The following is a 13151-nucleotide window of genomic DNA, read 5'->3' as shown; positions in this document are numbered from 1 at the left end:
GACTCCTAATGAAAGAACATAATACCCCCATCAAGTATTCCTGCTAAAAAAAATTTGAACGTATATCTGATTAAGCCTCTAGATCTCAATATTAATTCAGAGGAAACACAACGGCACACAAAAATGTTAAATGACACTACAGTGTTGAGATCAGCAACATCCAGACAGTGAAAGGTCTATTAAGACAAATCAGTTTCCTAATTGAGTAAACTGCAAAGAAACAGACAATCTTATAGAGACTCAGGACTTAACACACAAATGCTCATAGCAGAACTGTTCACAATGGCCCAAATGTGGGAAACAACCTAAATTTCATCAACTGATGGATCAAATGTGGCATATAATAATGCCCTACGTATAGGGACATACATGGAATATTATTTGGCAATGAAAAGAAATGAAGTGCTGACATGAGTTACACTGTGAATAAGCTTAGAAAACATTATGCTAAGTGGAAGAAGCCAGTCAGAAAAGACATATTATTCCATTTACATGAAATGTTCAGAAACGGCAAATCTATAGAGACCAAAAGTATTCATTTAAAAAAAGAAATCCTGTTCTAAGGCCAGGTGCGCTGGCTCACGCCTGTAATCCCAGCACTTTGGGAGGCTGAGGCGGGCAGATCATGAGGTCAAGAGATTGAGACCATCCTGGCTAACACAGTGAAACCCCATCTCTACTAAAAATACAAAAAATTACCCTGGCACGGTGGCAGGCACCTGTAGTCCCAGCTACTTGGGAGGCTGAGGTAGAAGAAAGGCGTGAACCCGGGAGGCAGAGCTATCAGTGAGTGGAGATTGCACCACTGCACTTCAGTCTGGGCGACAGAGCGAGAATTTGTCTCAAAAAAATAATAATAATTCTTGTTATAATGTCTCAGCAGAATCTGGCCAAAAGTAGATTAGTGGTTGCCAGAGGGGCTGGGGGCCTGGTGGGAGGCAGGAGATTGGAGTGACAGTTAATGGGTATGGGGTTTCTCTCTGGGGTGGGGCAGGGGGGTAGAAAAAATGTTCTAAAATTAGATTGTGGTGATGGTTACACAGCCCTGTGAATATGATTTTTAAAAAATCATTGATGCACAGGGATGGGCACACAAGGCTGAGTTCAGCCTGTGCTGTGAATTGTGTAATATGTTGACTATCTCAATAAAGCTGTTTTTAAAAACAGACTTGAGACTTGTCAATCATTTGCAATGAATGGACCTGATGTCAATCTTAGTTGAAACTAACACACTCTCATCAAGGCAAGCTGAACATTAACTGGATATCTGATGATATTAAGGAATAATCATTGATAATTTTAAATGTAATTTTTTTTGTTATTGAGTCCTTACCTTTTAGAGATATACATGGAAATACATATGGATGAAATGCTGTGATGTCTGAGATCTACTTCAAAATAAACTGGTAGAGTGGATACAGGGAGTGGGTGGGCTATGAAGACTGGCTCACATCAAAACCAGCTCAGCGACTCACTGTACCATCTTCTCTGCTCTTGTATATGTCAAATTTTCCACAACTAACAAGATTTAAAACAATCAATCTAGAGGTGAACAATTGCATCTATAAGGAGAGCAGACCAGTCATAGAAATATGTACACACACAGCCAGTAATTATTTGAAAAGAGGCACAACCTCCAGAGTAACTAAAGAAACGCAAATGCAATTGGGGGAAAACATTTTGCACCTAGCGCTTGACAGAGGTTAAAACCTCTCATGATGCCCGGGGCTGACCTGGGAGGCAGGTGCTCACATCTTGTGATGGTGCCTGTGGAGAGACACAACCTCTACTATCATCTTATTTTAGTTTTTTCTTTTTATCGAGACGGAGTCTTGCTCTTGTTGCCCAGGCTGGAGTGATCCTGGCTCACTGCAACCTCTACCTCCCAGGTTCAAGCGATTCTCCTGCCTCAGCCTTCTGAGTAGCTGGGATTACAGGCACACACCACTATGCCCAGCCAATTTTTTGTATTTTTAGTAGAGATGGTGTTTCACCATGTTGGCCTGGTTGGTCTTGAACTCCTGACCTCAGGTGATCCACCCACCTCAGTCTCCTGAAGTGCTGGGATTACAAGTGTGAGCCACCGCGCCTGGCCTCTATCATTTTAAAGGCAGAATTCCCGTGTAGGAATGTATTCATCAGATACACTTGCATAAATATGCACAGAAGTATGTTCAATGATGCTCTTGAAGCAGTATTTGTGGGGATAAAAACAGGAAGCCACCCAACAATGTAGCCACAAGGAAGGAGCCAGATTCATGTGTACTAGACAGCCTTGGCACCCTGTGGCATCCAGTTGTCATTAAAGAGTAAGACGCAAGCTTCAGAGTGGCATGCACATGATCCCTTTCAGGTTAAAATATAACTAACAAACAGTCAACAAATTTATGGATACCATGAATAAAAAATCCCAGTCCAGCTTCTTTAAAAAGTCAATACCGATGACCTCTGGAGAGCAGGGATGGATTGTTTGGGGTGGAAGGAGGATGATGGTTTACTTTTCACCATGTGCACCTGTGTGTGTTTTTAAAAATGTTTTGTAGAGATGAGCTCTCCCTATACTGCCCAGGCTGGTCTCAAACTCCTGGCTTCAAGCGAGCCTCCTGCCTTGACCTCCCAAAGCGCTAGGATTACAGGTGTGAGCCACTGCACCTGGCCTTCTGTATGCTTTTCTATCATGAGGATGTCTTCCAAGTGTCCACCTGCACCCCAAAGAAAAATGGGCAGAGAACTCAGAGGGCAGGTCTCCGTGGTCAAGAAGCGGGTAAAATGTTCACCCACTAACATTACGGTGAAGAACCTCCCTCTTCCCTGTGTGCCCAGTGCTCCAGCAAGGCGTCCAGCCTTCTGGGGACGCTGCGGCACATACACACAAGTGCAGGGCCCTCCCTGCCTTTTGCACACTGACAGCATATTACACATGGTGTTTCACACTTTGTATTTAATGTCTATCTTGAGGAGCTTCTCGATGGCTGCATCTACAGAATGGGGAAAACTATTTGCAAACCATGTATCTGATAAAGGGTTACTATCTGTCTCAATTTGGGCTGTTATAACAAAATACCACAGACTGGGTAGCTTAAACAGACATTTATTTCTCGCAGCTCTGGAGGCTGGGAAGTCCAAGATGGTGGCTCCAGCAGATTCAGTGTCTGGTGAGGGGGTCTTCCTGGTTCACAGACGGTAGCTTCTAGCTGTGTCCTCACATGGCAGGAGGGGCAAAAGAGCTCCCGCGGCCATCTTTTATAAGAGCACGAGGGCAGAGTCCTCATGACCTAATCGCTTCCCTAAACTGTTGACCATAGGGATGAGATTTCACTATATGAATTTCTGGGAGACACAAACATTCAGGCCACAGCAGTATCCAAATTATATAAGGGACTCAAGTCAACAACAGAGAACAAACGACCTAGTGTATGCAAAAATGCTCAGTATCACCGTTAGGGAAATGCAAATCAAAACCGCAATGAGAGATCACCTCATACCTATTAGGATGGCTGTTATTAAAAAACACAAGATAAAAAATGTTGGCAAGGATGCGGAGAAAAGGGAACCCTAGTGAACTGTTGGTGGGAATGGAAATTAGTACGGCCTTTATGGAAAGCAGTATGGAGGTTCCTCAAAAAATTAAAAATAACCAGCATTTGATGCAGCAATCCCACTTCTGGGTATACGTATAAAAAGGAGATGAAATCATTATCTTGAAAAGATAGCTGTACTCCCATGACTACTGCAGCATTTCCACAATTGCCAAACTATGAAAACGTCTAAGTGTCTGTTGGTGGATGGATTGGTAAGAAAATGTGGCATATCTATTTTTTACAAAAAAATCCTATCATTTGCAGTAACATGGAGGAACCCAGAGGACATTATGTTAATAGAAATAAGCCAGACACAGGACAAACACCACATGATGCCACTCACACGTGGAATCAGCCGCTGAGCACTTGGTGTGGCCTGTCGCCTCTGCACTGGCAGCTCCCACTCAGTGAGTTAAGTTGGTGGGCTGCCCATGACACGGCCTGGCCCTGCTACCCACATCTACCTGCTGAAGAGCTCAAAGGACCCTAACTCTAGAGGGGATGTCAGCATCAAATATCTGACCATGTTAACCCCCACACTGACTCCAGGCCCAAGCACGTCCCACAGCCATCAGGTCCCCACCCAAAGGGACCCCAATGGACTTTGCCCTGCAGACCTGGCCTGACCACTCAGAGGCAGGCGGGGCCGTGACACAGACGGTTTATTCAGACCTCTCCACCCACCACAGTTCCACATCCCAGCTCGGCAGGCCGGTCTGTGACAGCCCCATCCTGAGTTCCAAGTCCAGGTCCTGACTGAGTGGTGAGTGGGCTCATTCGGCACTCAGGAAGACCCTCTTGCGTGCGGTATTGGTGTAAGGGTGCCAGCGCCACTCCACGTCTGCTGTCGCCTCCTGCTCCAGCGTGCCCAGGCGGATCAGGTACACTGCAGGCAGGGATGGCGATCAGCCCTGGCACAGCCAGCCTCACCTCCCGCCCCCAGACATGGGATTCAGCCTCAAACTCACGCTTCAGCTCAAAGCGGGGCCCGACCTCAGTGAGCTCCACGTTGCGGTGGTCTGTCTTCTTGTACATGTGGTGCCTGGGAGGGAAGAGCTGTGGGTCAAAGGCAAGCAGCACGAGGTACACAGGGTGGGGACGCTCTCCCAGGGCATGGCCTGTGGACCCACCGGAATGATATGTAGTCGTCCTGGTTTGCGAAGGTGATGACCCGGTGGCTGTCATCTTTGGGCACGGGAAATAGGTATCGGAGGATGTCAGAGACCTGGGGCACAGGGAAAGAGAGTGGCAAATGCCTGGCCTGGCCCGCAGCCCCAGCCTGAAGGCCCCCAGACTCACCCGCTTGCCCAGGCGGGAAGAGAAGCCATGTGTGATGAGGTGGGGCTTGGCCTCCGACATGGTGCCCAGGTCTGGTATGTCATGCCGCATGACCACGTTGCACAGCGTGAAGTAGGCAGTAGGGCCAAAGGGCAGGTGGCTGACGATGAGCCCCACTGGTGGGGAAAGGTGGCTGTCAGAGACCCCGTCTGCCCTCAGACGGCTCCCACCCCGACTCTCCCTCCGGCCTCACCAGGTGTGCCCCGATGCTCATGAACAACCAGCAGATCGGTGACGCCGTTGGCTTTGCAGGCTCGCACCAGTGCCCCCACTTCATGTCGACCTCGGTTCATTCGCTGGGCGCCTGGGAACACCAGCTTCAGCTCCTGGGCGTGGATGGCAGTGTGCAGTCAGGACTGGGGCTGTGTGTCCTGGGCATCTCCCCGTCACTCCCTGCTCACCAGTACCTTTGCAAACATCTTGAGGCGGGAACTGGGGTCTCGAGAGGTAGTGATCATAACTTTGGGATCCTCAACTCCTGCCCATCGGTATTCATCATCCACGTGGCTGGTCACGCCTGTCAGGGGCATGAGTGGCAAGAACATGACAGTCTTGGGAATGAAATTCTAATTTGGGGGCAGCCAAGACCGCCAGGATGGCGCTGTCTGCTGAAGCCTTCAAGAATAGGAATACTCCACATGCACAACGGGCAAGAAAGCGGCCTCCAACTACTCTGGCTGCCGAACACAAATGTGGCGGAGGAACAGAATCTTTTGTTTAATTGTAGTTCACTGAAGCTATATTAATCACATGGGGCTAGCAGCTACTGTATTACACAACAAAGTCCACACTCTGCTAAGGCCAACAGTGACAAACTCCTTTCCCTCAAAACAAATACCTACAATGTTTCGAATTCCTTTGTTTCTTGAATAATGCAGTGAATTAAACGTATGGGCACCAATGATGTGTGAGGGACACCATCTTGCCCCGGCAGGCACTCCGGTGGGGGAAGGAATTAACAAGCAAGGCGCGGAGTCAGCGGCCCACGTGTGCCATGTAAGTGGGACAGGGCACACTCAGGGAGAGCCCTGCGATGCCATCTGTGCAGTGACAAGTGCATACGAGACAGTTCCAGGAGCAGTTTCCTCTGATGGGACAGTGCCCAGTGTGTCTGAGGAGCGACGGGAGACCAGCCAGCTCAGTGTTGGGGAGGGCTACCTTGTATAGTTACCTTCACCTCCTGCATCATCAAACTCCAGGGAGCCCTGTAAGGCCAGAGCATCTCGGCGTAACTCAGTGGGAATCAGGCGGTTTTCTGCAGAGAGAAGAGAGAGGGGCCGAGTGGGTCACAAGCATGGAGCCCTCGGCTCACCCAATACACCACAGCTTACAAGCCTGTACACGCTTGAAATAAAAATACCTCAGTCCTTTCTGGGCTTGGATACAGCAGGGATAGAGGTGACAAAACTTTCTACAGGCCAGCCCGTAAACAGTGGTTACTAGGACTTCATTTTCTTTAGTCTCACGACTTGAGGACTTTCTAAAATATCTAAACATATTGTATTGCTTTTATAATCAGGTCGAAATCTAAAAATTGATTTTTTTTTTTTTTTTTTGAGAAAGAGTCTAACCCTGTTGCCCAGGCTGGAGTGCAGTGGCGTGATCTCAGCTCACTGCAACCTCCACCTCCCAGGTTCAAGCGATTCTCCTGCCTCAGCCTGCAGAGTAGCTGGGATTACAGGCACCCGCCACTACATCCGGCTAATTTTTGTATTTTCAGTAGAGACAGCGTTTCACCATGTTGGCCAAGCTGGTCTCGAACTCCTGACTTCAAGTGATCCGTCAGCCTCGGCCTCCCAAAGTGCTGGGATTACAGGAGTGAGCCACGGCGCTGGGCTTTAAAAATTACTTTTGAAAAGAAATATAGACTGTTCTGTATGTATGAAGGTGGACCAGAGACCTTTAAGCTCTCAAGACGGCAAAACCGCTGGTCATGATGCCCACAGTGCCTCAAGGGCATGGCTTCAGCGGGCCCTGGGCCACAGGCTGCCCACCGCAGAGCACAGCGCTCCAGGCGCGCACTGGGGCAGCACTGTTCTCCCCGGAGCTCAGAGGAACTCTTGCAGGGAGGATGGGCAGTGCAGTCTGCAGCACCGGCGCTATCCAGATAGTCTTTAGAGAAACTTGCTTTTTTTTTTTTTTTTGTGAGACAGAGTCTTGCTCTTTTGCCCAGGCTGGAGTGCAGTGGTACGCTCTCGCCTCACTGCAACCTCTGCCTCCCAGGTTCAAGTGATTCCTGCCTCTGCCTCCTGAGTAGCTGGGATTACAGGCGCGCGCAACCACAGCCAGCTAATTTTTGTATTTTTAGTACAGACGGGGTTTCACCATGTTGGTCAGGCTGGTTTCGAAATCCTGACCCAAAGTGCTGGGATTACAGGCGTGAGCCACCGCTCTAGAGAGAATTTCTATAGGGCAAGTTAAGTCTTTAAAACTTGGGACGAACTTGACACACTGTACACAGCAGGCAAGCTGCAAAACCCGAGTACTGCAACGTCAACGACAAGTAACACTGTCACACGGAAGAAACTCTCAAAACCAACAGGAGAATCCAATGGGCAAGGAAAACAGCCGGCAAGCATCTGGAAAGACGCTTGGATATCCGAACACAAGTCAGTGCGGGGAGTTTACCGCGCAGACGTCCGCGGGGCCGACCCCCGTACCTTCGAGCGCGTGCCTCAGCCGCTCCTTCCTCTCCTGGGCTGAGCGCTGCGCCTCCTCCCGGGCCTTGCGGTACAGGTACTCGCGGCGCAGGCGGGCCTCGCGGCGCAGCTGTGGGAACAGCGGGCCCAGTCACTACTAGCTCCCGACCCCCGGAGCCCCGGAGCCCCCGAGGCCCCAAGGCCCCAGGGCCACATCCCCAGCACTTCACGCCTCCGGGAGCTCCGAAACAGGAGCTCAACCATTCTCCTACCATCCTGAGTGGCGCTTCCACGTGGGTCCGGGAGAATCTGTGCGTTCTTCTGGCGCGACACAGTCCTCACTTCCGCCCTCAACCAAGATGGTCCCTCAGACGTTTCACTGGTGCCTACAGCTGTCGGGAATGCCCTGTGTTAAGATGGCGAATAGGGCGGAGTGCGGAGGGGGCATGGCAAGGCGATTGGCCGTTCCAGCAGGGCGTTCTCCTTGGAACAACCAATAGACTGGATACAGAATGTCACACGTGGCTTCCGACTGCAGCTAATAAAGATGTCCGCCAGAGGCGTCCCCATCCCCTCCCTTCCCCCCCACCGCCGTGCAGAATGCACGGTTTCAAGATGATGAACCGCTAAAACAATCATAATTAGCAGCTCGAAACAGTTCATCAGCTGTAAAAATCGCACACCGACTGATCTGGAGATTGCTTGCCGGCTCCTTTCCAAATTAACTTAAAAACCACTCTTCCCTCAACCAAAATGGTTTCTGCACAGCTTCGCCTTCTTCCATCGCCGCAGCAGTGGCCCGAGTTCTAAGGTTGGGCAGCTTCCGGAAGAACTCAGAACCACCTATGACCCCAGCCGACAGTCCAGCTGGCTGATCCACTTGGGAACTGATTGGAGAAACCAGTTGATTGGTTGCTTCCGTGCTGCTTCTCTAAGGGCGCTTGCCCTTAAAGGAGCTGACCCGGTGGCCTAGGTGCTGCCGGCGTGGGGATCCCCAGCTGGGAACGCCCCTCGATGGAAGATCTCGTGTGTCCATTGGCTGTCCTGCCAACCGCTGGCGGTGACAGGGAAGGTGGCGGGTCCGGATCTGATTGTGTGTCCATGGCGGCGCTTGACCTGCGAGCGGAGCTGGACTCGCTGCTCCTGCAGCTGCTTGGGGACCTGGAGGAGCTGGAGGGGAAGCGAGCGGTGTTGAACGCCCGGGTGGAGGAGGTAGGCGCCTGGGGCGGGCAGGAGGGCACACGGACGTAAACTGAGTCTCACCGCTGTCCTCTCCTTTCAGGGCTGGCTCTCGCTCGCCAAGGCTCGCTACGCGATGGGCACCAAGTCGGTGGGGCCCCTGCAGTATGCTTCCCACATGGAGCCCCAGGTCTGCCTCCAGGCCAGGTGAGGAAGCGTCCATGCTGGGCTGGGTGGGCGGGCGCGCTCCAGGCCCGGGCTGCCAAAGCTCCATCCTCCCTTCTTGTCCTTCAGCGAGGCCCAGGAGGGACTCCAGAAGTTCAAGGTGGTGAGATCTGGTGTCCACGCCCCAGAGGAGGTGGGGCCTCGCGAAGCAGGTGAGCCCCCTCTTCCTTCTGCAGAAACCCTTCCCAATGTCAAAGACAAAATGCAAATGATGGAGATGGTTTTAATTAGGTTTTTGCGATAAGAGAGAGCATCCCAGAGCTGAAGAACAGAATGTTTTTGTAGGGTGGTTTTGCCTTAGACTTTTATAGGGAGGAGTAGAGAAGTTGGGGAGTTGCTTTACACTGGGAATAGTTTTACAATCACGTAAGTTTCAGTCAGCTGAACAGAAAATATTCATCTGTGTGTCTAGCTAGTTTCAGAGGGACAAACTTCTAATCCCAGTTAATCATTCCTGAGGCAAAGAATGGGGAGTTGGAACGTCTGTGTCTGGTCTGTCCGCATGTTCAAGTCCAATGGGTAAGGTCAGTGTCACAGGCAAACAGGGTCATGGGCGGGTCCTACAGGAGTCACGGGGAAGAGTGGACAAACAGTCTCATCTGAATCACAAGGGGAAAGGCTGTGTTTTGTGGTAAGCTGTTTCCTGGAACCCCAAAGTTGGAATTTTCCAACCAACAGTGTTTTCTAGAATCATGAGCTCAGATCAAGGGCAACATTGTCACCAAGACGATAAAGGCCAGGGAGTAAGATCCCAGCCTTCTCCAACCTTTCTTTCCTCAGCTCTGCGGAGGCGCAAGGCCCCCACTAAGACCCCAGAACCACAGTCCTCTGAGGCCCCTCGGGACCCCCTGAACTGGTTTGGAATCCTGGTTCCTCACAGTCTACGTCAGGCTCAAGCAAGCTTCCGGGATGGTGAGTGGACCCTGTCGTTTGACTGTGTGGCCCTCAGAGCCTCTATCCACAGGGAACACTTGAGCACTGCTCCCATGGCTGGGGTTAGTCTGTGAAAGGCCTTTGCCTGTGAAAGGCCATCCAGACTTCTGTTGTACACCCATTGTTTTTTCCAAAAGCATTTACTGGTTGTTGGCAGCATTCTGGTTCATGCTAGCTGCTGGGGATTCAGCAGAGAACAAAAGAGAAAAACACCTTTTCTTTTTTTTTTTTTTTTTTTTGGAGACGGAGTCTCACTCTGTCGCCCGGAACTGGAGTGCAGTGGCCGGATCTCAGCTCACTGCAAGCTCCGCCTCCCGGGTTCACGCCATTCTCCTGCCTCAGCCTCCGGAGTAGCTGGGACTACAGGCGCCCGCCACCTCACCCGGCTAGTTTTTTTTGTATTTTTTAGTAGAGACAGGGTTTCACCGTGTTAGCCAGGATGGCCTCGATCTCCTGACCTCATGATCCGCCCGTCTCGGCCTCCCAAAGTGCTGGGATTACAGGCTTGAGCCACCGCGCCCGGCCGACACCTTTTCATGTAATGTTTAGGAGCAGAGAAAGGCAATATGCAAATAAGTAATAAGTCAGGATATGAAAATTGTTACAAAAAACACAAAATGGAGTGGGACAGGAGTGGGCCAGGGGAGCTATTTTATGAAGGGTGGCCAGGGGAGGTCTCTCTGAGAAGGTGAAGGAAAAGCTTTGTGGGTGATTTTGGGGAATGGTGCTCTAGATGGAGGAACCAGCCAGGACAAAATCCCTGAAGCCATATATATCAGGTATGTGCCGAGGCTGGTGGCCTAGAGTGGAGTCATATGAAGACTGTGGGATGCACAGAGAGGCTCTGAGCAGGGGATGGTTCGACTGGCGGCACAGGGTCACAGGAATCCTTGGGTGCTGGGCGGGGACACAGAGCAGAGGGAGGAAGCGGGCATCAGGGAGCAGCCAGTGCAAGAAGCAGATGGTGCCACTGGAGGAGGAGGTAAGTGGTGGGAACCTGCACAGGTTTTAAGAGTAGAAGCCTCAGAATTTGCTGACAGATAAGATATGGGAGTAAGGGAAGGAAAGGAGTCCAGGAGAGCCCGCGGTCTCCACCCAGAACCCCTGGAGGATGGAGTGACCCTCACCCGCTGTGGGCAGCTGAGGGGATGCCAGAAGGCAGGAGTTGGTGTGGTCTGTGTGGTGTCTACTGACGTCCTGCTGGACAGTCTGAGTGGGCACTTGGGCACATACCTCTGGAGTTTGGGAAAGGCCTGGGCTGGAGAGAGATTTGGGAGTGCACTGCATAGCACTGTTTAAATTCCAAAGTTTTTGACACAAACACTGGTTTAAAGCTGAAATAGGATGAGATCAGCAGAGGGCCTGGGGAGTATGGACAGGAGGTGAGGGAGAGGAGGGGAGAAGCCAGTCAAGGAAACTTAGGAGCAACACCTGGGAGCAGGTGTCCTGGAGGCCAAGAAGAGAAAGTGTTTCCTGGAGCAAGTGATCCAATGTGTGGTCAGCCCTGCTGTTGAACAGGAGGCTGAAGACTGAGAGCTGCCCGGAGGACTGGGCAGCAGCTGTTCCAGCAGAGACACCGGCACAAGCCACCTAGAGGTGGATCCAGAGTGTGGACTACTGTTGGGGCAGAGAAAAGAAGTGGAGGGAGAGCAGGTGAGGGGAGCGAGAGGCTGTAGGAATGGGGGAAGGAAGGAAATGAGGGCATGAGATGGTATTACTGACTGTGAATTTTTAGTTCCTGGTGGGTGATATAATGGGTCCAGGAAGTCTGAGGAGGTGACATTTTAGCAAAGACCTGAAGGAGGCATAAGACTGCAGAGGTTCTGGAGCAGCCAATGCAGGGCCGTACCTGGAATGTTTTGGGACAAGTGTGGGGGGCAGAGAGGCCTGGAGACTTTCCAATTTCTGGGGATGTCCAGATCCTCCTGGTCCTGTGTTATACCACAGATACCATCCTAACCTTCTCTCCTTTCCTCCAGGCCTGCAGCTGGCCGCAGACATAGCCAGCCTCCAGAACCGCATTGACTGGGGTCGAAGCCAGCTCCGGGGGCTCCAAGAGAAACTCAAGCAGCTGGAGCCTGGGGCTGCCTGACATGCATGCACAGAGGCAGGGCAGTGAGCTCAGCTGTTCTCCGACATCGCTATTTGATCTCAGGCCTTCTTCCTTCACAAATAGCTCTTGCCCCTACCCCATGCCAGCTAATGCCCACTCTGTCCCTGCTCTGCATGTTTCCTTAGGGGTGAAGTTTGAAGAGGCAAACTAATTTTGAAAGCCACTATTTTGAAACCATTCTGAGGCCTGAGTTCCCACAGGACACACTCACGTGGGCAGGTACACGTTAGTCAACAACTGGAACTGCCTCTTGGATCACTCAGCTGTGGTTTCGTGGCCAGATGATGGCACACTGTGCGAAGGGAGGTGGTGGGGGACAGGAAGTAGTGCTTCATGCTTACTACATCCTCCAAATTGTGTTTGCTGGAGGAGAGAACCGTACTGGGCCAAAAGATGAGGACAATATGACTTGAGTCCACAAGGATACAAACACCTGAGTAGCTGGGCAGCCCTTGGCAGGGTCTAAGCCATGAAGTAAAAATGATCCGGCCTAGATTTTTAAGGGAACTCTAGGAAGAGGCCTAGGTTTTTAAAATCCTGTCTCTTTATCTTACCATAAGAGGCTGAGCCTCTCTTCATTTTTTGGAAGGGCCACTTGTGTTTTCTGTTTTGGGAACTTCATTTTTCTACTGGGTTGTTGATCTTTGCAATAATTTCTAGGAGCTGTTTATGTTTAGGGGTAATTGGTCCTTTGTTCATATGTATGAGATGTAAGTCTTATTTTCCAGTTTATCTTTTTGGTTATGATTTTTTTGACTTTTTATTATAAAATAAAACATAGTACATCAAACCACACAGAACAGTTGAATAGCTTAATGAATAACTACAGTGAAAGCTATGGTACCCACTACCCAACTTTTGTGTTTTTTGATCATTATTTGTACATACAGTTGAATGTATCCAGCTGTCACATGATTCTGAATTTGGGCTTGTAACTGATAAGGCAGTCAGGGAATTCTCCAGCATTTTCAAGAACCTCTGTGGTTTCGGTTGAAACATCCAGTGAGTCATGGCCAGCTTTTCCACCGTCCGCCCACGTGCTGTATGTTGGTTAATGCTGCCCTTTTGTTTTGCTAACTCCAGTGTAAACCCAATGTAATTTGGGGGTTTTCATTCTGTTCGGTGGACATTACTGTCAACACA

At 50.5% G+C, this 13151-nt stretch overlaps 2 protein-coding genes across 2 annotated transcripts; one reads left to right on the top strand and one right to left on the bottom strand.

Moving 5' to 3' along the window:
- Positions 1-3862: 3862 nt before the first annotated feature.
- Positions 3863-7972, bottom strand: LOC104670096 (U3 small nucleolar ribonucleoprotein protein IMP4). Its single transcript, XM_010373279.2, has 9 exons — positions 7831-7972; positions 7580-7688; positions 6091-6174; positions 5327-5436; positions 5113-5245; positions 4881-5035; positions 4712-4806; positions 4550-4623; positions 3863-4467 (listed from the first exon to the last, which is right to left on the bottom strand). The coding sequence occupies exons 1-9, from the start codon at positions 7831-7833 to the stop codon at positions 4355-4357; spliced, it is 876 nt and encodes a 291-aa protein (XP_010371581.1). The 5' UTR covers positions 7834-7972; the 3' UTR covers positions 3863-4354.
- Positions 7973-8436: 464 nt separating this feature from the next.
- On the top strand, positions 8437-12863 carry LOC104670097 (coiled-coil domain-containing protein 115). The gene is made up of 5 exons (XM_010373281.2): positions 8437-8770; positions 8841-8944; positions 9032-9114; positions 9743-9874; positions 11875-12863. The coding sequence occupies exons 1-5, from the start codon at positions 8573-8575 to the stop codon at positions 11985-11987; spliced, it is 630 nt and encodes a 209-aa protein (XP_010371583.2). The 5' UTR covers positions 8437-8572; the 3' UTR covers positions 11988-12863.
- Positions 12864-13151: the final 288 nt, after the last annotated feature.

This window comes from Rhinopithecus roxellana, unplaced genomic scaffold (genome assembly GCF_007565055.1).
Source record: "Rhinopithecus roxellana isolate Shanxi Qingling unplaced genomic scaffold, ASM756505v1 contig274, whole genome shotgun sequence".
In the NCBI taxonomy this organism is placed as follows: domain Eukaryota; kingdom Metazoa; phylum Chordata; class Mammalia; order Primates; family Cercopithecidae; genus Rhinopithecus; species Rhinopithecus roxellana.
Note: the sequence above shows the minus strand (reverse complement) of the source record. Positions and strands in the feature narration are given on the sequence as shown.